Below are 24,312 nucleotides of genomic sequence, written 5' to 3'. Positions count from 1 at the left end.
CCCACCATTTTCTAATGTCGATATCTCAGCAACTAATGGGCCGATTTTCAATGTTAAAACATGAAACATACGATCATTTCGAAAAAAATATTTTCAATTTTTTTTTAAATAAAGACTAACATTTTAAAAGGGCCAAACATTGAATATTACGGCCATTTAAAATGCTAGTCTTGATTAAAAAAAAAATTTTTTTTTGGGAAAGATTACATAAAAAATTGAAGTAATTTTTCTTGGTATAAGATTTTTTTTCCAAAAATCCCTATTTTTTCAAAAAATTATAACTCGGCGGCAGATTTTTTGACCATGTTTCTCTATGGCTCAGAAGTTGCGGGTTTTGTCCCCTAAAACATATCAAAAAATCAGGAAAATAAAAAAAAACGTATTTTGGGAAATTGAGTTTTGTGAAAAAAAGTTGATTAAAAATCTGCAATTTTTTTCCCTGTACCTATTTTTTTCTCAATAGTCCTCAACAATACCTACAACTTTGCCGAAGACACCAAATTGATCAGAAAATTCACTCAAAAGCCACAGCTGTTTGAATATGTACGTACCATTTTTGTATGAACAGCAGCCAAAATTTTGTATGGGCGAACCAATGACACTAAATAGGCCCCCACAAAGTTTGAGCCAAATAAAAAATACAAAAAAAATGGTCGAAATCGGCCGATTTCGTAGAGAGTTGCTCAGAATCCAAATCTTAAGTTCTGGAGTTTTTTTTTTTTTTTTGAAAAGGTCCAATAAACCAAATTTTCAGTTTTTGCTTTTTGGGTGTTTTTCTATACCCCTGACTCAAGGCGGTTTCAAAAACACCCAAAAAGCAAAATCTGGAAATTTGGTTTATTGGACCTTTTCAAAAAAAAACTCCAGAGTTCTCCTTTTCGGTAAAAATTTGGCATGGGAGTTCCTTGACCAAAATAAATAACTAGACCCATATTTTTTTTTTGCGTGGCGATTAGGGTGCTTATAACCGAAATATAGCGGTTCATTTTTCACATGCTTCAAAGAATATTTTTTAAAATTATTTTTTTAACTCTCAGAACTGTTGTTATTTATGGTGATTTCATTATAGTGTCTGAATCTGAATTTTTTATTCTTTTTTCTGTAAAAATCGTTTTTTCCAAAAAAGACATTTTTTACAACTGTAAAAATCTGGTCTGCCTTATTTTTTTTCGATCGAGAAATAGCAATCAAAATAATTGAATGAAAAACTTGGGCAAACGATTGAAAAACTAATTTATTTTTTTTTCTTTTAGTTTTTCACCAAAAAATATTACAGATAAAAAACGAAAATAAACATAGTATTCCTCCTTACTAAAAATACCACTACAAATTCAATCAGATTTGCTCTAAAATTGAAAATTTCTAAAAATCTAAGGTAGTTTGCAGTGGATCAAACCGAAACAACATATGATAGCAATGTGAGGAAATAAAAGACATATTTTATAACATGAAAAAGGGATATTTTATTCGTACCATTACATACATCTTTCCAACAAACTAGCTATAGCCAATGCATCGCCACTGTGGCGAGAGCTACAGAAAAAAAAGTATTTATATTATTACAGACACAGGTATTTGACTGTTGAGCTTTTCCAATGCACATAAATCTTTACAAAATAAAGCAAAAAAAAATAATCTTAAGACGCTGTTCCATAAATATATGGTGATAAGGAAGCAAGAGCAAAAAGCTACAAAAAGAAAGAAAAAACAAATCATACAGATCATCATCACCTTGACTAATCGAATCGATTACGCTTAAAACTAAAATAATCTTCCGCTGTTTTCTTCGAACAGAAATTTAACACGCACAGAAAAAAAAAACTCAGTGGAAGAAATACAACAGCACATTGCCGGCTTCCCGTTCCTCCTGCTCCTCCTCCGCCTCTTCCCGCCGTTCAGCAGATGACCGTCGGCCGCGGTGTCAAATATCGCTGATGTTCTTCTGCACCTCGATGTCGACGCGGCAGATCGGGCAGTGCTTGTTCGTGACCAGCCACTGGTCCACGCAATCCTTGTGGAATAAATGCATGCACGGAAGGCGCCTGGAAAGAAAGCAAACTTTGAGCACGGAATTGCCCTCTGATTATGCCTCAGAACCGGAAACCCACCTGACATCCTCCTGGGGAATAAACTGCGACAGGCAGATGGTGCACTTTTCGCTGTCCTCGTCGGTTTCGCTGGCCCGGCGCAGTCGCTTGTACTTGTGGGGAAAGGTGTTGTGCTCGATCATTTCCTGTTGTAGGAAAAGAGAAATTAGTCTACACTTTCCGGAAGTTGATTAATGGATACGAACCTGCGTGGCACCTCGGTTTGTGCAGTTCTCCTCGATGACCCGGACGAACCGGTTCAAGCTGGACAGCAGACTCGGACGGAGCTGTAAGGTGAAGTAAAAAATAGTTTAATGATTGGATCAGCATTTTTTAATGTCTTATCCATTAATTTTTTTTTCTGTATTCCGATTGTCTAAAATTGTACCGTTTAAAGTTATTAATACCATATGTAATATAATGAAAAGATCCAGCAGCAGTAGACCTTTAATTTTCAATTTTCAAAAAACCATCCAACTCGACGCAAACGTATTTCAGGATACCGTGGAGAATTTCCCTTGTCCCCTTAAAAAAGTGGCAATCGTCGGCTGGCATGGTGTTGAGTGTATGACTTGGTGGGCTTGGTATTCCTAATTCTCAATCCCTTGGGCAATCTTAGTTAGGGCTGCTTTTTAACTGGGCCATCCAGTAAAATTTCCTTAAAACTCGTTAATCATCAGTCAAAATGAACAACCAATAAAATCCAGCAAAACAATGTAAACAGGCTAATGTGGATTTTCAAAACCTAATTTGTACCGAGTTCAGTAAATTTCAGTTTACCGAACTGTTCAAGGAGGTATTAGACTATGGCAAACAAACAAACAAACTCGCCGTTTTGACAGTTTGACAGTTTGCCTGCATTTGTTTGCAGAAACGTTAGCCTGCATACCAATGCTGTTAATCGTTGAAATCAACGGCGTTTATATCATCGATGTCGATGATCGTTGATTTAAACGTAATCGTAATCGCAGCCATCGTTGATTTAATCGTCAACGTCAACGGACTCGTTGATTTAAACGGCGTTGATCAACGCGTTGATTATCGATAATCAACGAGTTGATCAACGGCGTTCTTTTATAGTTTTGTAGAGTTTTATGAGGAAAGAACGTTTTTTTCGTAAATGTTTTGATTGGGAAACATTCTCAAATTGATGTGGCATGGTTGTTTGGGTATCCGGGTGTACCAAGAGGACCGAAGTGACCGGATTTTAAACGTAATTTAAGCCCTAGCTAATTGCTGGTCACTTCCATCTCCACTTTGGTTCCCAAGTCCAACCAGGATTTTCTTATGTAAATGACACCGAGAACGGACAATGGAGAACCGAGATATTGTCGGATTTTCACCGGAATTATTGTTCCGGCGGGTTCAGTCTCGTGGCTAAATATCGACACAATTTGTTTTTTTCTATGATACAATACTGAATTGACCACATGACCCATGTTCCAGAACCCAGATTAAGATTGGCCAAGATGTCAAACTTCGTGACAGACCGGAGTAGCCTACTGTGTGTGATCAATGAGTTTTGATCGAATCCCAAGACATAAATCTTTCGCGTGGTGTCGAAAACCAATCGCAGTAGGTCATAAATATTTTGTTTACTTATTGATCAATAACAGTAGGCTACTTCGGTCTGTCACGAAGTTTGACATCTTGGCCAATCTTAATTTGGGTTCTGGAACATGGGTCATGTGGTCAATTCAGTATTGTATCATAGAAAAAAAAACAAATTGTGTCGATATTTAGCTACGAGACTGAACCCGCCGGAACAATAATTCCGGTGAAAATCCGACAATATCTCGGTTCTCCATTGTCCGTTCTCGGTGTCATTTACATAAGAAAATCCTGGTTGGACTTGGGAACCAAAGTGGAGATGGAAGTGACCAGCAATTAGCTAGGGCTTAAATTACGTTTAAAATCCGGTCACTTCGGTCCTCTTGGTACACCCGGATACCCGAACAACCATGCCACATCAATTTGAGAATGTTTCCCAATCAAAACATTTATGAAAAAATCGTTCTTTCCTTATAAAACTCTACAAAACTATAAAAGAACGACGTTGATCAACTCGTTGATTATCGATAATCAACGCGTTGATCAACGCCGTTTAAATCAACGAGTCCGTTGACGTTGACGATTAAATCAACGATGGCTGCGATTACGATTACGTTTAAATCAACGATCATCGACATCGATGACGTTGATTCAACGATTAACAGCATTGCTGCATACATTTTGCCATGTTTGCGAATTTGGCAAACTGTCAAGTGCGAGTTTGATTGTTTGTTTGCCGTAGTCTTATACCTCCTTCAGCAGTTGAAAAGGTAATAAAAAGTGTAAAAATACCGAAGGTACAACCTTTACCAAAGTCATCAAATCCACCACACTCAGATTGTTTTTACTGAAATCAGTAGAAGATAAATCAGTATTGATTAGATCGGTAAACCTTCTATCAAAATGAACATAGTTTCACGGAAAAAAATAACAGTAATAAATTTGATTTCAGAATTTTGAGAAATTTTAACCGATTTCGGTCATTTTCAGTTTACCGTTGTTTGTTTTTTTTTGCTCAGAATGAAGTAAAGCAGAAAGAAAAGCCATAAAAATAATCACAAATTTTTTGGAAGAAAAAAAATTAACGAAAGCAGGAATCCAAAAATTCAAAATCATAATTTTACAAAATTACCAAAAATTTTAAATGTCATAATTTTAGAATTACAAGATTTAAAAAGATCTGAAATTTTAAAATTGAAAAATATAAATATTTAAAAAAAATATGAAATTGAAAAAAAAATTAAATTCAAATATCCAGCAATTCCCCACGAAAACAGCATGGAAAAAACAAAAGTGCTCGGATCGGCCTCAAAATTTTTCTGGAGGTTCCCTTTGTTTGGCCATTAGGGTGACCTACGCCGTGTTAGGGTAGTCTGAAAAATGGCCATTTTCGTCGATTTTTGCAAAAACCACTTTTTTCGAAAAATCATAACTCCTCGCCATTTTAACCGATTTCAATTGTCTCATACGCAAATGAAAGGTGATAAGTTGGCCTTTTGAAGAAAAATAGTAAGAAGTTTCAAAAATCTAGCCTAACATATGAAAAGGGCGTATGAAACTATAAAATGCCGTTTTGACGGTGTCTGGACCAAAGAGCCTATGTCTGAAAATATTTTTATCGGATTCCCCGGACATTTTTACATAACATACTAAAAATGGGAGGAGTTCATTAACAGGATTCCGGGATATGATTTTTTGAAAATAAAATCCGTGTTTTTTGGCGCACCGCGCGCAAAAACCGGAAAATGACGAAATTGGCAAAAAATCAACATTTTCACTAAAACTGCGATAACTTTAAAATTTCAGCGATGACCTTTAGATGTTTGGGTACTAAAATTTTCGTAATTAAAAGACGCAACTTTTGGCACCCAGACATGTATAGGTCATCGCTGAAAATGGCCATTTTTCAGACCACCCTTACACGGCGTAGGTCACACTAATGGCCAAACAAAAAAAAATACGGGTCTAATTATTTCGGCCAGGAAACCCCCAGAAAAATTTTGAGGGCGATCTGAGCACTTTTGTTTTTTCCTATGCTGTTTTCGTGGGGAAATGTTGTATTAGAAAATCTAAAACAAAGAAATATGACATTTACAAATTTAAGAGTTCAAAAACTTGAAAATTGCAATAGTAAAAAAAATCAAAAATTCAAGAGTTCAAAAATTCTGAAAGTTCAATAGTTTATGATCCAGAATGAAGAATAACGAAGAGAAGAGCTATAAAAATTTGTAATTTATTTTTATGACAAAAGAAAAAACTACATACAAGAATTCTGATATTTTAAATTTCAAAATAAAAACGTTCAAATTAAAAATTTGAAAATTACGGATTACTAAGTTTAAAAAATCAGGATTTTGAAAAATAGTAGTATCCAATAAAAGCAGAATTCGTTATTCGTTTTTTATTGCAAAAGAAAAAAAACTACATTCCAGAATTATAATATTTTAAATTACAAAATAAAAACATTCAAATTATTTTTTTTTTAAATTTACGGATTACTAAGTTTCCCAAAATTAGGAATTTGAAAATATAAAAATAATATAAAAAAAGCTAAAATCAAAAAAAGATAAAAATTCAAAAATTTTAAAATTCAAGAATTAAAAAATTAGAATTCACCAATTTAAAAATTCCAGTATTTAAAAAACCTAAAATTCGAGAGTTGTAAATACAAAATAATCAAAAAATTCACCAGTTGAAAAAATCCAGTATCCAAAAAATCTTAAATTCAAAAATTCGAGAGTTGAAAAATTTAGAAAATTCGATAATTCACAAATTTTGAAAATGCATAACCTAGAGTCAATGCAACTTAAAAATTAAAAAACCAAAAAAACATGAGAAATTTACAAATTTGAAAAAAATACACAGTTCACTCCGGAAAATCGAATCCCCAATTTTGTGGATCTCTCGAAATTTGGGACTCTAACTTAAAATATGACTCCAAAAAGCTCCAAAGTTATCTGATTTTCTGTAATTTGAGATGGCGGCATTTAAGAATTAAGGAAAAATTTAAAAATTTAAGAAGTTAAAAGAATTTCATTATTATAGAATTTTAGGAATTTAGAATTTTAAAAGACTAAATTTATGTGAAACTTTTCTTGACATCGTTCCTCACGAGCTCCGTGCTTAGCTTAACGGTACACATCAACCATAGCTTTAGCACCCAGATTTCTGTTACAGACATTTTAGTATCTTCAATACTACGAGAACTATAGATATATTTTTTTATTCATCACCTAAATTACTGTTTCGTAGTGATTTAAAACAAATTTTGACTATGTTTACAATCAGATTCTTGCAGGATTGGATTCGTAAGTTTGACAATTTTGGAATAAGAAGACAATAACTTCCTTGATTGCTGTGCACCCTTAAAACATGAAAATGCTGGCCAATAGATTTGAAAAATATTTAAAAAAAATCTCCCGTAAAAATGATAATGTTTCAAGATTTTTGGTATTCACTTTTGTTTGAAGATAGGCTGGTTTAAATATTTTTGAAAGTTTTTGTCAACTCCTCTTTTCAAAATCGGCCCGAAAAATGAATAAAAAAAATTAATATTTTTTTTTCAAAAAACTTCTAAATTTAAATGCAATCAGCTGAAATCAATTGAAAATGCATTATCCTGCGGTTAGAATCATTTTTATCGTGCTGATAGGTATGTTAAAAATTGTTCGATTTTTTTACATTTTTGTTTTAATCAAATCTTAAATTTTTTGAAGACTAATGTTTGCAAAACTGAACTAGAGAAAAATACATTTTGAAACACTTTTTTCATTATTATTATTTTTTTTTTGTTGAAAAAAACGCATTATTAAAAATGTTTATAGATTGATGGAAAAATTAAAACGTTTTTGAAATTAATGTTGCAGAAATTATCATATCTTTTAATCTTTTCAGTTGTCAAAAAACATAGATTTTTTTAAATTAAATTCTAACCTAAAAAGTTAAATTAAGCTTTTCGGTTGAGACCAATTATTTACCATGACCAATATCTTGAAAATACAGCTCAGTACGTACCCCGATGCTAAAGTGCACCGCCGCGCTATTCAGCATCGACTGCGGCTGGAAGTGGTGAATGTGGTGCACGTGCTGATGGTCGTTGCGCCTCATCGGCGGGTACACGGTCGTGTGGTACGAAACCCGCCGCGGTCGGTGGTTGAACACGCGCAGATCCTGCTGGTAGCTGTGGCCGGCCGACGCGTGCTGGTTGAAGCTACGATCCGTCGACCAGTACGGCCCTCCGTCATCGAACAGCTCGTTGCGCGCCGCCGCCGATCCAGCCTGTCCGGGCCCGCCGGAGTGCACAGGACTGGAGCCGGCCCCGCTGTTGTAGGACGAGTTGATGAGATTGTTGCGCGAGCGGAGCGCTCCGTGGTGCGGCGACATGCGTTCGTTGTAGTCGTTGAGCACGTCGGCGCCTCCGCCGGCTCCCCACATCATTGTGCGCCGGTGGACCTCCTGGATGTTGTGCTGCCGGTGCCACAGGTTCTCGTGGACCGCGTACGGGGGACGGACACCGCCGGAATGGATGTACCGGTTACGGTTCGAGTGGCCGTAACTTCGATAGCTGCGCTGATGTTCGTTACTTCCGGCGGGTGCCGGTGCTTGCCGACCGGACTCGTATCCGGCGGAGGACGACTGGTTGTTGTTGTCATCGTTGAAGCGCATTCCACGGCCGTTGCTGGATGCTGATGGAGGAGTGTCTACGCCGCCAGTTTGACCCAGTCGGTTGGAGTAATCGATGGGGGCGTGAGAGATTGGGTCGGATTCGTTGGCAGCGCCACTACTGCCGTGATGAAACCCGGACGAGAACCTTCCCCCGCCGGGTGGCGTCCACACGTTGGCCCGGCTGAAGCTGCCGCTGCTGGTGTTGTCGATGACCGCACCGGCATCCCGGTTCTCGTCGACTTCGACGGGGGGAGCTTCTGAGGGGGGTATTTGGCACATGACCGGGTACGTCGTGGACAACACCTGGGAAGGTCGCATCTGGGTGGGATCTTGCCGCACCGGACGACTGCTTCCTGCCGCGCCACGACGGACAACGAACCCGTTGAACGATCCGTTGTTGCTGCTGCCTTCCGGTGAGTTAAAGGAACGTTGAAAGTTCTGCCGGAACGAGGATCGCTGGGAGAAATTGGGGGAGTGTTGCTGGTGATGGTGGCGTGGGGGCACCGACGGAACGTGGTGCGTGTGCGAGGTCGGCGGATGGTGAGTGTGGGGCATCGATGAACCTTGAAACATGCTTGAACTTCTGGCCACGGGACTTCCGCACGGAAGGTAGAGCGTTGGTCGGCTGGGTAGCATCATTCCGGTCGCGTACAGCGGTCTTCGTCTTCCAAACAGCGTTCCACCATTGTACCCGGGGTCACCACTTCGGTCACGATCCCGATCGCGCCGTCCCCCCAACTCCCGCTCGTCATCCGAGTTGGTCAGATCGATCGGTTCGCGCTCTTCGTCGTCCGCCTGATGATCGATTAACACGACGTCACTTTCGTCGCTGATGCTGCTCGTGTCCGTAACCCAGTCCAGCTGCAAATCCGGTGCCGAGAGTACGTCGCTCGCTCGTGGTTTCTCGTCTTCTTCCACACTGCTTGTACTAGAATTTATCACCAGCACGCCACTTTGGCCGCCCTCTTCCGCTTCCTGTATTATTTCAGTCGTGTTGACCGCGTCCACCTCCACGTTGGTGAGACCGCTCAGATTCCCCTCGCCATCCGTGTCATCATCGTCGTCGTCATCGTCTTCATCGTCGCTCGAATCATCACTGTTGTAATACCGCCGAGGACGGGACGGCTCCGGCGCGAACAAATCCGTTGCGTTGCGCCGATTCAACCCACTCGGACCGGGCATCGGTTCCTCCGAAGGAGCCGTCACCACGTCCGCCACCGCAGCCGGTTCCTGCTTCACCTCCGCTTCCTGTTTGACCGATATCACTTCCTGCTTAACGGCGCCGACTTGCTCCTCAGCAGGTTCTTTCTTTGGCTCGGATTTCACCACTGGCGGCTTGTTCAAACACCTGGAGCAGCAACTTTTCGACGGCTTCCGGTCCTCGCCCAAGCTGGGAAAGCAAACCTCGCACGAGCATGGCGGACCGCCTTCAATCTTAACCGTTGCATTCCCTTCCTCCTTCTTGATCACAGCTCTTGGCGTCGACGACTGCTGCTCGACCGGTTCCGTTTTGATTGGCTGCTGCCGCGGCGGTCGCGTTGTTGGTTCCCGCTTGATGACCCTGCCGCTGCTGTGATCGGGCGCCGGTGGCGACGGACCGCTCACGTGCGCCGGCTTCTTTGGTCGATTGGCCACCTCGCAGTTGTGGTGACGCTTGCGGTTGTACCCGGACGACCGTCCGGACGAATAGTGCGGCGAATAGCTGCCGTTCCACTCGTCGTCCTGGGGAGGACGCCGCGAGAAGGAACGTGACCGAATGGCCGAGTTGGTCCCGTCGCTCTCGATGTTGACCATCGGGGGCACCCGGTACTGCTGCTGCGGCAACCTCGCCGAAGGAAGATACATCGGCGCCGTTGGGGAGTAGCGACTCGAGGACGAAGTGGTCGTCAGCAGCGATGCCGGAGGACCCGCAGCCGATGACGACGCCCCCGCCCCCTGGTGATGATGGTGGTGGTGGTGGTGATGATGCGGTGGAAAGTACCCGAACGGAGTCGGACCAAACAGGCCAAAGTTGGTGCGGGCCGCAACGGGTTCCATGAGGGCGGCCACCGTCGGCGGGTAGTACGGAATCGAGTCGTACAGACTACTGGTTGTGCGGTGCATTCGCGGCACGAACAGCTGCGGCAGCAGATCGTGCGAGGAGGAAGATCCGCTCGCGAAGAGGGGCGGCTCCAGGTCCAGATCTGGAAGGAGAGTTTCAGTTGTGAGTTTTTAATAATTTAATCAACTCCCCTTTCGAAGGTCGTATTTAGAACCCATTTCAATGCTGAAAAGTATTACTTTTCGGTTTTTTTTTATTTGTAGAGAAATGTAGGCCATTTGACCGATCCCTGTCACAGACAGAAATTGCTGATATTTGACAGAACTCTAGAGTCCGCTATCATCATCAACCCGATCGTTGAATGTTTACGATGTTTACAGACACTGGCGCCGATCGTCATAAAATTTTGATGTTGACACGAAAAAGTGCCGAGCTTCAGCCGAGCTACGTGACGCTCGCATGCTCTTTCTCTTTCTGTCTTTTCCTATCTCTTTCGCAAACGCAAGGTAACTGTAATGACAGCGATCATTCGAACGCTGTCATGGGCCAAGTGACAGGAATTTCGGTAGAATTTCATCTGAAGAGCGCGGCACGAATAAAAGTGTTGAGGAGAGTCAAATGACTGTGTGAGTTGATGTTGCGTTGCGCTCATTCGTTCGGGACGTGTGTGAGCGAGAGCAGGGTATCAAAGTCAGACGGGCGCAGCGAAAACGAAAGGGCGAGCTCAGTCAACTGTCACCAAAAATGTCGATTGATCACAAGGATTGATTGTGACAGCAATCAGTTGAATGCAGTCAGGGGTAACGAATGTGTGTGTGTGTGAGCGAGAGTAGATTAGACGAAAGGTCGAAAAGACAAAGGGATAAGCAAAAGGTTAAAAGTTGAAAAAAAGAGTTAAGATCTCAAAATTATTTAAACAAGCTTTCAGCGATAAAATTCATTACAATTCTTTAAAATCAATTTATTCTTATTTTCGTTTTATTTATGTTTGTTTTCCATTCTTTTCAACTGTAAAATATGGAAAAGTCTGACCTCTCATGTATTTTAAGAATTTTTAATTCTTCAAAATAATTCATTCTCAATTTCTGATTCTTCTCAATCTTTCATGAACAGTTCTGTTGAAAGTGAATAATCGAACTCAAACATATTTTAAAGAAACTCTAAAATTCTTTTAAATTAGGGCTTATAAAAAAAGTTTTTTTTTTTTTAAATTAAAAGTACAACTTCAATACATTTAACTTACGTACAATTTCCCAAGGATTTCGAATACATAATAAGTATTCGAAATCCTTGGGAAATTCTACGTTAGTTTAAGGTATTGAAGTTGTACTTTAAATTTAAAAAAACTTTTTTTTGTATAAGCCCTATTTTGAAAGAATTTTAGAGTTTTTTTAAAATATGTTTGAGTTCGATTATTCACTTTCAACAGAACTGTTCATGAAAGATTATGATATATTATGTCAAAATTGAGACCAAAAAAGGCCGTCAAATAGGTCTACAGGGCAAAAGTTAACGTTGTTAAAAGTTAGTTTATAAAATTCGTAAAACTATGAGAAAATCTACGAACTCTTGACCTTTGGAAGAATGGGTGTTGGAGGTTGTTGCAAAAATATATAGCAGAAGAACTCTTAAGATTTTAGAAAATCTTAGGAATGGAAGTTTCACTTCTGGAGTTTTTTTTTTTTGAAAAGGTCCAATAAACCAAATTTGCAGTTTTTGCTTTTTGGGTGTTTTTGAAACCGCCTTGAGTCAGAGGCATCAAAAAACACCCAAAAAGCAAAAACTGAAAATTTGGTTTATTGGACCTTTTCAAAAAAAAAAAAAAAATAAAAAAAAAAAAAAAAACTCCAGACTTGTTTTATGTGACTTTGTGTTTTTAAAAATGTATTTTTTTAGGGGTCAACTTTGGTTGTGTTTTTACTAACATTTCCTATATGCAGGGTGACCACTCAAATCCCATTTTCAAATTCCCGAATTTTTCCAGACTTTTCCAGAATGCTCAAATAATACGCATTTCTTATCTAAAGAATGATTTCAAACAAAAAACTTTCTATAAGAAAAGTCAATATTAACCACCGAAAAAAAAAATTAAATGAATTTAAAAATAATCCAAATATAGGCATTTTTGGTAAATACAGAAACTAAACAACAATTGAAAAAAAATTCACAAATGGAACTTCATTATTATGATTCAGAGTAGAAACACAACCAATAAGTCTTTGAAAAAATTATCGAAAGTTCAACAATACTTATAACTTATAAGTATACAATACTTATAAGTTATAAATATTTTCTTATCGAAAGTTCAACAATACTTATAAGTTATACTTATAATGTCTGCCTGTGTGGATCAATCGGACCGCGCACTGGACTCACAATCCAGAGGAGGACGCAAAAAAATTCTAAGTGTAAATATAGGTATTCGGTGCCCTTCCCCCGTGCCCATACCTTCACACTTAGGAGACCCGGGAGGCGAAGTCTTGTCGCAAAAAGAACGATACACGCCTGTGGATCCGTTGACGAAACCGCAAGGATTAAGAGGGCCACATTATAAGGTGTTACGTCGATTCCGTTCTTTTTTTTTATAAGTTATAAGTATTGTTGAACTTTCGATATTTTTTTCAAAGACTTATTGGTTGTGTTTCTACTCTGAATCATAATAATGAAGTTCCAATTGTGAAGTTTTTTTCAATTGTTGTTTACCAAAAATGCCTATATTTGAATTTTTTTAAAATTCATTTAATTTTTTTTGTCGGTGGTTAATATTGACTTTTCTTATAGAAAGTTTTTTGTTTGAAATCATTCTTTAGATAAGAAATGCGTATTTTTTGAGCATTCTGGAAAAGTCTGGAAAAAGTATAGTTTTTGATACTTCGTTTCAACTGGAAATGACAAAAAGTTAAAGATAACTGAACTCAAAATTTCGTTCCTATTTTTTTAAACTTCATCATCATTTTAAATCAAATAATGATTAAAACATAATTGCTGAAATTATTCATTCAAAAGATTCATAAAAATGTCAAGAAATTCATAAAAAAATTTGCCTGGTTCCCTTTTTAATTATGTAATTTTTGATATTGTTTTTTAAATCAATGTTAATTTATCTAGTGGTCAGTGTTTAACTGTTTTTTTTTCAGTGAACATTCAGTTAGATATGATTTTATGTTTTACCACTTATTTTAAGCAAAATGTCAAAAATGTCAAAGACAATTTTTTTAAACAGTTTTGCAATAACTCTAAATTTCTTGGATTATTTTTTTTGCAATTTCAAAATTTTCTTTATGTTTTCAAAACGCAAAAAAAGTTTTTGAATTTTGGGTTTTATTCGATATTTAAGTTTTCCGAAAACTGAAAATCAAGCTTTATGTATAGTAGTAATTTAACCATACTCACAAAAAAAGTTTAACGGCAACATTGAAAAAAAAAAACATATTTTAATTACTTAAAGAATTTAGTTAAACAATTAAAAATATTTACCAAAAAACCATTGCCAAACTCAAGTTGGAATCTGTTTTCAAATATTCAATCTATGTGACAAAATGAAATAGAATCATAACTCTAAGCTGGCCATTAGGCTCTATTTTTATATTAGTTTTTCATTAACTTTACCTCTTGTATGATAAACAAAAATTTATAGAGATCATATGATTCATGAAAAATATTATGAAGATCTGTGTCAAAGACTCCAATATTAATTAAGATTTTGAATGTCTTAAACAGCTTTTCCTTACTCAAATATATTGAAATAGTAAAAAGAACCTTAGATTTAAATTAAGTTATTAAAGCAGAATTGAGTGAATTAAATTTGAGAATTGTACAAAATATAACAAAATTATTCAAGAGTTAAAAAATTAATTTTCAATCAAGCATGCTTATAATTCCCGACTTTTCCCGACTTTTTGACAAAAAATCATAAATTCCCGACTTTTTCCCGATTTTTGGCGGATTTTGGCGAATTCCCGACTTTTTTCCGACTTTCCCGATTTCCCGACTTGAGTGGCCAGACATCTTTAGAAAACTTTTAATAGCGTTTTTTATTTATTTAAACATGGCACAGTTATGCATAGAACGAAAGTTGAAGTCCATAACTAAGGCGAATGGTTGAAAAAAAAAATGCAATTTAATAGAATTTCATCAGCATCTTACCTGGCACCTCAACCGGTTCAAACTCGGATTGTATCGCCGTGTCTAGAATGTCCCGCAAACTATCGGGCTGAAAGCGACCGGACGCCGCAGCAGCTTGGCCATCGCCATCGCCGGTGGCTCCGCCGCCGCCGCCACCACCACCAGCACTTCCACCCCCACTTCCGTCGGGATCCGTTCCGTTACTCATGCTGCCCATTATCTTTCCTTTCTTCCGGATTACGAATTTAAATTTCGAATCCCCAAAAAAACCAAACGCCACAACACAAGAGTTAGAATTGATTAATTTTCACTTGACTGCACATTTCCTACGACGTCAATAACAATATCTTTTTTTTTTCTTTTCGTTTTGCAACCTGCTGGTTGAGTCACACACTCCGACGGACCATCGGCAAAAGGTTGCCGACGTCGACACACCGTTTGGAACGTCAAAACCTTTGCCAGAGGCCAAATTGTGGCGTCCGGATGATTACCCGCAGCCCGTAAACTTGCGCGAGATGACCTTCCGGAACGCAGACTGCAAGAGTGGGGCGCTAATCCATTTTGTTTTTTTTTTCTTCCTTCACGGTCTCCTCCTCCACGGATGCAAAGGAAGAAGCCCCACACGCAAAATTGAAATTCTTTTTTTTTCACCAGGTTCCACAGCACACACACACACACAAATGGTCCGGATATTCCGGGATGTGGTCCCGGCAGGGAAATCTGGCCAGTTGCGGATTGGACACTCCTTCTGGACCGAGGCTTTTGTTTCACAGACGTCGCAGCTGATGATGGAACAACATTAGAATTGGAGATTTTTGACGTTTGATTTTTATGGAGCAGGGTTGCCAGACGGTTTCAAACAAATTTAATAGTATTTTTTTAAATTTGGCATGAAAAAAACATAAAACACAAATTTGATGTGAGAAGAAAACGAAATTTTTTAAGAATTATTCCGCAAACAATAAATAAATCGCTAAATTAAGTTAATAAACAGCTTCTCCACCATTTTGTTCCATATTTCTGGCACCTCTGGTTCGATAAATGTAATTTCAAGTACGCAGCCACTTCAAGACGATCAACCTGAGGGTGATAACAAGATTCAAATTATAAAATTGGGTCCTAAAATTAAGCTTACATTGTTGAAGTTTTTGTTCCAACGATAGAGCTTTTTTTACCGTTGTAATTGTACAATGGGTAAATTTTGTGCTAAGCAAATTTAAAAATTCTAAAATTCTAAAATTCCAAAATTCCAAAATTCCAAAATTCCAAAATTCTAAAATTCTAAAATTCTAAAATTCTAAAATTCTACAATTCTACAATTCTAAAATTCTAAAATTCTAAAATTCTAAAATTCTAAAATTCTAAAATTCTAAAATTCTAAAATTCTAAAATTCTAAAATTCTAAAATTCTAAAATTCTAAAATTCTAAAATTCTAAAATTTTAAAATTCTAAAATTCGAAAATTCGAAAATTCTAAAATTCTTAAATTCGAAAATTCTAAAATTCTCAATTTTTAAAATGCTAATTTTTGTTCACAACTATAAAGCTTATTTCTCTGAGTACAATGACCCTTTGTACGACCACAAAGGATTGAAAATGGAATTTTTAAATCAATTAAAAAAATAAGGTGCTACTTGACAGCTCGTCCCCAGGGGACCATAGTTAAACCGTCGGTTAAACCCAAGGTTAAACCATCGAAAAAATGTTGCCTTGTCAATTTATTTCTTTGCATTTAACGGTGCACATCAACCAGAACTTTTACACCAAGATTATCGTTACCGATATTTTATTATCTTCAAAACTACACAAACTGTTGATATATGTTTATATTCATCCCCTAAAGTACAGAATACAAAATAGTTTACAACAAAATTTGACTAGGGGAAATTCTCGTATCTTTGGCAGGTTAAGCTCTCGCTCCTAACTCCATCCAATTTGCTGATTTTCACTATTTAAACAACTAATTTTGCAAAACTTTTGGTAGAAACTTGCTTGCTCACTTCTTATTGAGCTATTTATCACTCGATTTCAGTTGAAAACGCTTTTAATTAGCTTTAATTGCATGTCAAAGTTCTGACCTGCCAACATTAGAGACACGCTGGAATTAGATGCTGTTCCCCTAATTTTTACCATCATATTATTTGAAAATTTGGAATAAGAAGACAACAACTTCCTTGGTTGCTGTGTACCCTTAAATGAAAAAAAATATTAGTAATGGTTTTTAATACTGTTTTTTAACGATATTGATAAAAATTGATGTAGGGCTTTAGGACCCTATTTTAGACAAATTTTATAAATCGAAAAACAAAATTCATCCACTTATCTAGATTTTTTTTTGTTTAAGAATAGAATATTCGCAAACACACGAAAAAACAAACAAGAAAAATTTAAATAGTGGACCTTTTTTTAACAGTTAAATACCTACTCCAGAAATGAAAAAAAAAATATTGTTTTCTGTGTGACGCACTCACACAAGTGCAAAACCACGACCCCGCACACCTTTCGTATGTTACGCGGCCTTGGCTGCGGCCTGACATTTACAGAAAAGAAACTTGCTGACATTCCTGCTGTCAAGTAGCTCTTTAGCGTGCTCGTCGCCATTTTCGCGAGTCCGATTTTCGGAAGTTTTGGCAAACTTTTCCTGGTGCCCCCGATTCCGAACGGAACAGATCGTCGCCTGGAACAGCGCGCTTGGCCGGACGTGACCCACAATGCCGAAGAACAAGGGAAAGGGAGGCAAGAACCGTCGCCGCGGTAAGAACGAGAACGAGTCGGAGAAGCGCGAGCTGATCTTCAAGGAGGACGAGCAGGAGTACGCTCAGGTCACAAAAATGCTCGGAAACGGCAGGCTGGAGGCGATGTGCTTCGACGGCGTCAAGCGGCTGTGTCACATCCGAGGCAAGCTGCGGAAAAAGGTATGTGGTGGTGTCCCTTTGCGGGGGAATCGAAAACGGAACCAGGGTGGATACTCTCTTTGTTGGCAAGTTTTCTACTCTTTTTTTTTTTTGCTGTTGCTTTTTGCCTTGTGGCAATGAGTGTAGGAAAAGTCGAGTATTCTGCTGACGGAGCAAACACTTGCTACGTCAGTGCCGCCTCCACCGTCAAGGCCTCCCCTGATTTCGCCTGCTATGACGTTATTGATTTGCTGCACTTGTCGTTCATTTTTGTGTTGTGAAATTGGAAATTAACTTGTGTTGTTGTGTTGGGAGGGGAAAAGAGAGATGCACAACATCTGAATCAGCTTTTGTGCTCGTGCCAGTTTTCCTGAGCTAAAAGTGCATCGCAAAAACTGCATGAGTAAACAAACATTCGCGGAGGAAACCAGGAAAAATAAAAATGTTAGAATTATTAGTCATTCATTAGGTGTTCACTGGAGCTTCAAAATTTACCAAATCATATTAAAAAAAGTAATTTTGCATTTCTTTATATAGTGTTTGAACTGAGAACAACAAATGAATAACTCAATTATCAAGAGCAATCAAGTTTCTATAAAAAAATGGTAACAGAAACATTCTAGACGCGCCAAAGATCCGTGCTTTTTTATAACCTGAAAATTTGGATTTGGTGCTATAACTAGTTTGATGAGATTTTTCCATTGTTTTGTAAAATATCATATTTTAAGAGCTAGGCTTAGATTTTAAAGTGATCTAAAATAACATTCCCTACAACTTTCTCCAAGGGTTGAATCCGAATCGATCCTAATGAATTACAGTGGACTCTCTGGCTGTAGATCTTCTCGCTAGCAATATTGCTCCAGCTGTCAATAATGTTTTCAGTCCCTTCAAATAGATTGCTTTAATTTGTCGTTCTATAATTTGATAACTCCCGCTCTTGAAGTTCCCTTCAATATCGACAACGAGAAAGTCAACTGTATTAACATGGTGTCAGGGAAAACCTGGAATTGTCAGGGAATTTTATTTGACCTGGAAAAGTCAGGGAAAGTCAGGGAATTTCGATGATCTTAAAAATATTACTTCAAAATTTAATTTCTTTTTGAAAATTCGCCCTTGATGATGCTTGCAGGTCAAACATTGCATATTGATAATATTTTATTATTTATATTGGTCAGTCCGGAAGGAACGCAAAACTCCATATAAAAATGCTTAAGAAAGGGAAAAGTTGCATTTGGCATTTCTTCGCGATGCTTGTTTGCAATATGTGTACAGTCATCCCACATATTCGGAACACCCACCATGCCCATAGCATGCCAAAATTAGCTTTTCTATCGACCTCACTATTTTTAGAACCTTCATTTGGACATTATCTTGCTATTTCACTAGTAAAAGTAGTAGTTTTTGAACAAAAAACTTCATTCCAAGACTATTTTGTCCAGAGCAGCAAAACACTACCTCCAAATGGACTGTTTCATAATTGTGGGATGTTATTGTGCCTCCCACAATTGTGGAACACCTGAATTTAACTGATATTTTCACAAAAAAAGTTATCAAACCATGTATAAAACATCACTAAGCTTGAGTTTCATTGGTCTCAGTGTGTGAAGTCATTATTTGGTAATAAATATGTACTCCTGGAGAGATCCAAAGTTTGTTTACATTCGTAAGAAAAAAGTGTTCCGAATTTGTGGATTTCAAGGGTCAAAGTAATTCTTCAAAAACTTCATATAAAAGTTTAAATTTGCAGATGTTCGATACAGCATTCGAAAGATCGCAAGAAAAGCTTTCAAATGAAGGTAAAAGCAAATCATTAGGTTCAATTCTCGATTTGCTATGATTTTTTGAACATTGGCCGATCTGGAAACCGTTCCGAATATGTGGGATGACTGTAGGTTTAAAAATCAAATAATTTGGATTTGCGTTCAACTGAAAATGACAAATTACAAATTAGCGCACACAGGGTAGGACAATATAAGGCAGTTGCCCCACCATCCTCAGAGATTTGTTCTAAAATTGATCGTTTGCTCAGCTTATAGGGACCATAGAGAAAATCATAAATTTTGTCAGAAAAATTGAATGATAAAAACAATTCAAAAGTTCATTTGAAAATAAAAAAAAAATCTAAAATTGTTAAGCTCAAAGATTCTATTTTGAATTTTCTGAAATTCTGATATTTTGGAATTGTTGATTTCTAAATTTTTTAAATTCTTATTCTAAAATTCTAAAAAAATTGTAAGGTTAGAAAATTTTCCAAAATTTCACTTCAGTATTCGTTATCTAATTTTTTTTTTCTCCAAATTAAACTGCACTATGATTTAAAAAATGAACCAAAGTAATCTAATTTCGTGTAATCTAAATTGTAAGCAAAAAAATGATGGTGAAATGGAATAAAAAATTAAAGAATTAAATTCAAGAATTAAAGAAATAAAACAAAAAATTATAGAATAAACAGGGTTGTTACGGACGGCGCGAATTTGGTGCTTGTATCCCAAATATGAGTTTGATTGGACGTAACAGAAGCTGGCCTCCACCTTTGAATTTTAGATTGGATTCAACCAGTAGAAATATTTTTTTAAAATCTTAACATTCTTGAAGAAAAATAAAAAAAAAATCAAAACTTTAAAAAATTACAGCTCCAACGTTCAAAATGGAATTATTCAGAAATTAGTAAAAATAGTAATAAAAAACTTGAAAAAAAAAATATATTCAAAAAAATTAAAAGATCCGTAATTTTAGAATAAAAAATAAAAAATATGTAAAAAATTCAAAATTATCAATATTCAAACATAAAAAATAGAAAAAAAAACAATCAAGAGAACAAAAAAACAAACTCTTAAATTTTTAAATTCTTACATTTTAAAATTTTTAAATTCCTTAATTCCTAAATTCCTTGGTTCTTTAATGCTGCCATTCTTAGATTACAGAAAACTTCATAAAATTTGAAGTATTTTTGGAGTTATTTTTTTCGGCTAGAAAAATTTTGAGAAGAAGTTGTAGGAAAATTTGCTTCGATTTTTCTAAGTGACGCTTTGGTAAGATCATCGAGTATGAACTGTATCTTAAATTTAAAATCTTACAATTTACAATACAAATTAATTACAATTTTTATTTTTTTTTATTATTTTTCTTTATTTAGATTTGATTAAGTTTTTAGATCTAAATTTCTGAATGTTGAAATTTTTGATTTCTTTTTTTCAAAAAGTTTGTTTTGGCATGTCCCTCTCGTTTACCGAATCCTAACAAAAATACATTTTCAGCGTTTCAAGATTCTGCGTTCTGAGATTATAAAATTTAATTTATTATGAAACTCTTTTGTATGTTTGTCGCAAAATTATTTTTCTTGAAATGACGCGGATTTTGCGCGTATTGGGTTTTGGGATGGCGCGGATTTTTTTTTTTAGATTTCGCCGTAACAAACCTGAATAAAGGAATTTGAGAGTTCAAGAATTTATAAAATATGGTCTCCTCAGAAAAGTTGTTTCAACTTTAATTAAGATCCAGCTTCCGAGATTTCATAAGGATTGAGCAACTACATTTTACATATTTTTCCCAAACAAAATTCAAGGGCTTTCAAGGAGGAATTCCCGTGGTCAGATCGAGCTTAAATTTGGAATCTATTAGAAAACTCCCAAATATATAAGTTTGATAAACAATGACTTTTTGAAAAGCTCGAGCAGGTTGTATTTTGTTTTTATTTTTATAAAATGTATTTATTGATCGTGTGAATGATCGTCTGTGGGCTCTGGTCAAGGTAGAAAACATTTTTTTTTAATTTTATAGCAAAAATATTTTTATTTGTAAATTTTTTTAAAAAGATGTTTTCTTCAAATATCCAGAAAACCGTTTACTTTAAATACAAACATTGTTGAAAAAGACCTTGATCTTTTTTAAAACCGTAAACATGAACTTGAAAAATTCACATTCAATTTTATATTTTTTTAATCATTCTTAAGGTTCTGCAAAATTACCGTGGCAGATGGTTATAACAAAATTCATGCCATTTCAATAACAAATACTGTTCAAATAACAGAAAGTGTTATGAAATCTTCTTGAAAAATCCATTTTTGCATAAGGGTTTAATAGCAGTTAATGTTATCAGAACAAAATTTGTTATTGGTCTGATATTGATTGTAAGCCAAAACAACTTTGAAATAAATAACATTTTTTGTTATAGAAGAATACCTCCAACTGTTATTGGGATGATCGGATTAGTTGTTAAAATAACAAAAAATAATAACAAAGATTAGTTCGAAGAATGACTAAAAATGTTATTAGTCTGTTATTACAATAACAATTCAATAACTAAAAAATCATAACGACGAATAACAAATATTGTTATAAATAACATAAAATGTTATTGGACTAGTATTTTCAAATATCAAACAATGTTATTCCCAAGTTATTTTCGTCTGCTTGGGTACATATTTTTTAAAGTTTTTGTCTCCAAAACCTATTTTTTTTATAAACACACAATCAAAAATGGTATTGGCCAAATTCGTTTTAAAATTCGCAAAAGGCAACAATTTTAAAATTAAACATGACTTCTAACTTTAATTCAAATTTTCAATAGTTTTTTTTTTTTATTGAAAACTTTTAACTTTAAATTGTCTTTAAGAAATGAAGTGAAATTTACTAATCGCAATTTGAAATTTGCAACAATTTTAATTATAAATTATTTCTAGAGTTTTTTTATAAGGTCCTTTAAGCTATTGTGTTTCATATGTTTATAGGACATATTAAAAAAAACTCTAGATTTTTTTGGTAAAGGACAACATTTAAAATGACATCACCAGATAAAAAATCATAGGACATTTTTATTGTTGCTCATTTTAGATGTTCGCTAAGAAAAAAATAATTGACAAAATAAAAAAAGTTTTTAAGTTTTTGCAGAATCCATCGTTACAAAAATAAAATTAAAAAGTCATTGAAGTTTTCAATATCTTAAATTTCCAATTTTCAAAAAGGAAAATGCATGAAACCATAGAAACGCTTCAAAAAAAACAAAAAAATAGAAAAAAAAAATTGTGGTCTGGAGAGGTCGGGGAAAAGTCAGGGAATTTTATTTTGGGATTTGGATCGACACCATGTCAAGAATACGCCTTGCCGGAACGGAGAATCGTCAAGGTTAGATCGTTCGGGAACGGGTTCAAACTGCATCAAGACGATCAAGCACTTCACGATCCGACAGCTGACCGATCGCCCGCCCTTGGTATCCATGATGAATCTCGAGATGCACCGGCATAGCTTGTAAACTTTTGTCTGGACATAAAGCATCAGATCAGAAGCAATCTCCGAAGACGACTTCTGACCGGAACATGATCTTCTGGAAAAAAAAATGTATTATTATTAAACAGCTTCACTAGTTCTCTTGATTCTACTTACAACCGCGCCCAAATATCATAAGTAACCTAAGTTAAAAGATTATTTCTATACTAAAAGCAAATTTTTCACCATCCTCGTCCGTGGCCACCCAAGTAACCATCCAGCACTAAAACAAATAACTGTTCAGCACTAAAAGCGCTTTTACAGCTGTGAGCTAATGCTAAAGTGTTTTGACATTTGCATCAAAAGCGCTTTTGCAGCCGTTTTGTAGCTGATTTTGGGCTTTATATTTCTGATTTCCAGCTGGCCTCTACTGTTGTTGTTCCACCCCTGCAAAATGTCAACAATGTTGGGAGAGGCAAAAATATTGCTCGACTCAGCTGACCGAGCGGATAAGTTGATTTGTTTGATTGAAATTGCTTTGTTGGGGATGTGGTGCCAGATACCAGAAGTGGTCTTCAATGGTTACTGATGGTTCCTGCGCCCGTGTTGTCACGCCTGTTTGGGAAATGGGAAAAAATACATCAGTGTTGCCAGCAGCAGCATCAAATCAGCTGGATTTCGGCTTCTACCAGAGCAGTTGTTTTAGAGCTAAATTGTTCTAATCGTAGCTGTTTTATGACTATTCTGCTTTTCAATGCTGACAAACAGCTTACTTATGACTTTTCTTAGTGCTGGATGGTTACTCGGGCATCTTACTAATGGAGAGTTTTTTCTGCAACACGCATTAAAAAACAAAAACATTTGGATCTAACGTGTTTTTCACTTCAAAATCAAAGGAAATGTCGAATGAGGCAAATTGATGTGAAATTCATTTGAATCTGAAATGAACAGCATACAAAATAAGAGTGAATGGTTTTTTGCTATTGATCAGCTGGTTTTTAAGGATTTTCATATTTATTTGACATGCAAAGCTAGTGTCTCTTTATCGGTTCAAAATTTCAAATTTAAAGACCGCGTGGTTTATGTATGATCCATAATCTAACCCCGTCCCCCTCTCCCTTATTTAGGTGTGGATCAACCAGGGCGACATCATACTGATCGGCCTGCGCGACTACCAGGACTCGAAGGCGGACGTCATCCTAAAGTACACGCCCGACGAGGCGCGAAATCTCAAGACGTACGGCGAGTTCCCCGAGTCGGTGCGCATCAACGACACGGTCACCTTCGTCGACAACGACCTGGACGACGACATCGAGTTCGGCGACGATTACGACAGTTCCGAGGACGAGGTGGACGCCGTGGACGACATATGATCGGCTCGCTAGCAAAATCCGCAACAGTAACAACCAGCAGCAGCAGCAGTTGAAGAAAATTTCAAATCCAATTCGTGAATATTGTTCCAGTATAGCAAAAACCAGCAACAATTATCAACAGCTTACAATTTGGTGTTCCGGTTTAGAACAGGAAATACATGTATTGTTTTATATTTTATTCCAATTTAATTGAGTTTCACATTATTATTATTTTCGGTGAATTCCGTGGTTCAGGGTCCGGAACTGTTTCCGTTGTCGGCCGAATAAGCTGTTAATTTTTTTTTCCAATTTTTGATTAATTCCACCAACATAGATTCACGTTCTATCTGGTGCACGTTCGTTAGTGCAGATAGTAGTGGCGAAAACAACAA

The 24,312-nt window shown here is 36.6% G+C and overlaps 3 protein-coding genes across 3 annotated transcripts in view; 1 reads left to right on the top strand and 2 right to left on the bottom strand.

Moving 5' to 3' along the window:
- The window catches only part of LOC120419219 (SWI/SNF complex subunit SMARCC2), a 77,667-nt gene that overhangs the window by 13,630 nt on the left and 39,725 nt on the right, over positions 1-24,312 (bottom strand). The window lies entirely within an intron of this gene.
- On the bottom strand, positions 1,439-15,261 carry LOC120419222 (uncharacterized). The gene is made up of 5 exons (XM_039581880.2): positions 14,491-15,261; positions 7,653-10,486; positions 2,294-2,374; positions 2,109-2,233; positions 1,439-2,042 (listed from the first exon to the last, which is right to left on the bottom strand). Exons 1-5 carry the CDS (start codon positions 14,684-14,686, stop codon positions 1,922-1,924), a joined length of 3,357 nt encoding a protein of 1,118 aa, XP_039437814.1. The 5' UTR covers positions 14,687-15,261; the 3' UTR covers positions 1,439-1,921.
- On the top strand, positions 17,031-24,130 carry LOC120419223 (eukaryotic translation initiation factor 1A, X-chromosomal). The gene is made up of 2 exons (XM_039581881.2): positions 17,031-17,384; positions 23,696-24,130. The coding sequence occupies exons 1-2, from the start codon at positions 17,181-17,183 to the stop codon at positions 23,939-23,941; spliced, it is 450 nt and encodes a 149-aa protein (XP_039437815.1). The 5' UTR covers positions 17,031-17,180; the 3' UTR covers positions 23,942-24,130.

The sequence above is a fragment of the Culex pipiens genome, chromosome 3 (genome assembly GCF_016801865.2).
Source record: "Culex pipiens pallens isolate TS chromosome 3, TS_CPP_V2, whole genome shotgun sequence".
NCBI lineage: Eukaryota > Metazoa > Arthropoda > Insecta > Diptera > Culicidae > Culex > Culex pipiens.
This window is presented reverse-complemented; position numbering and strand designations above follow the sequence as displayed.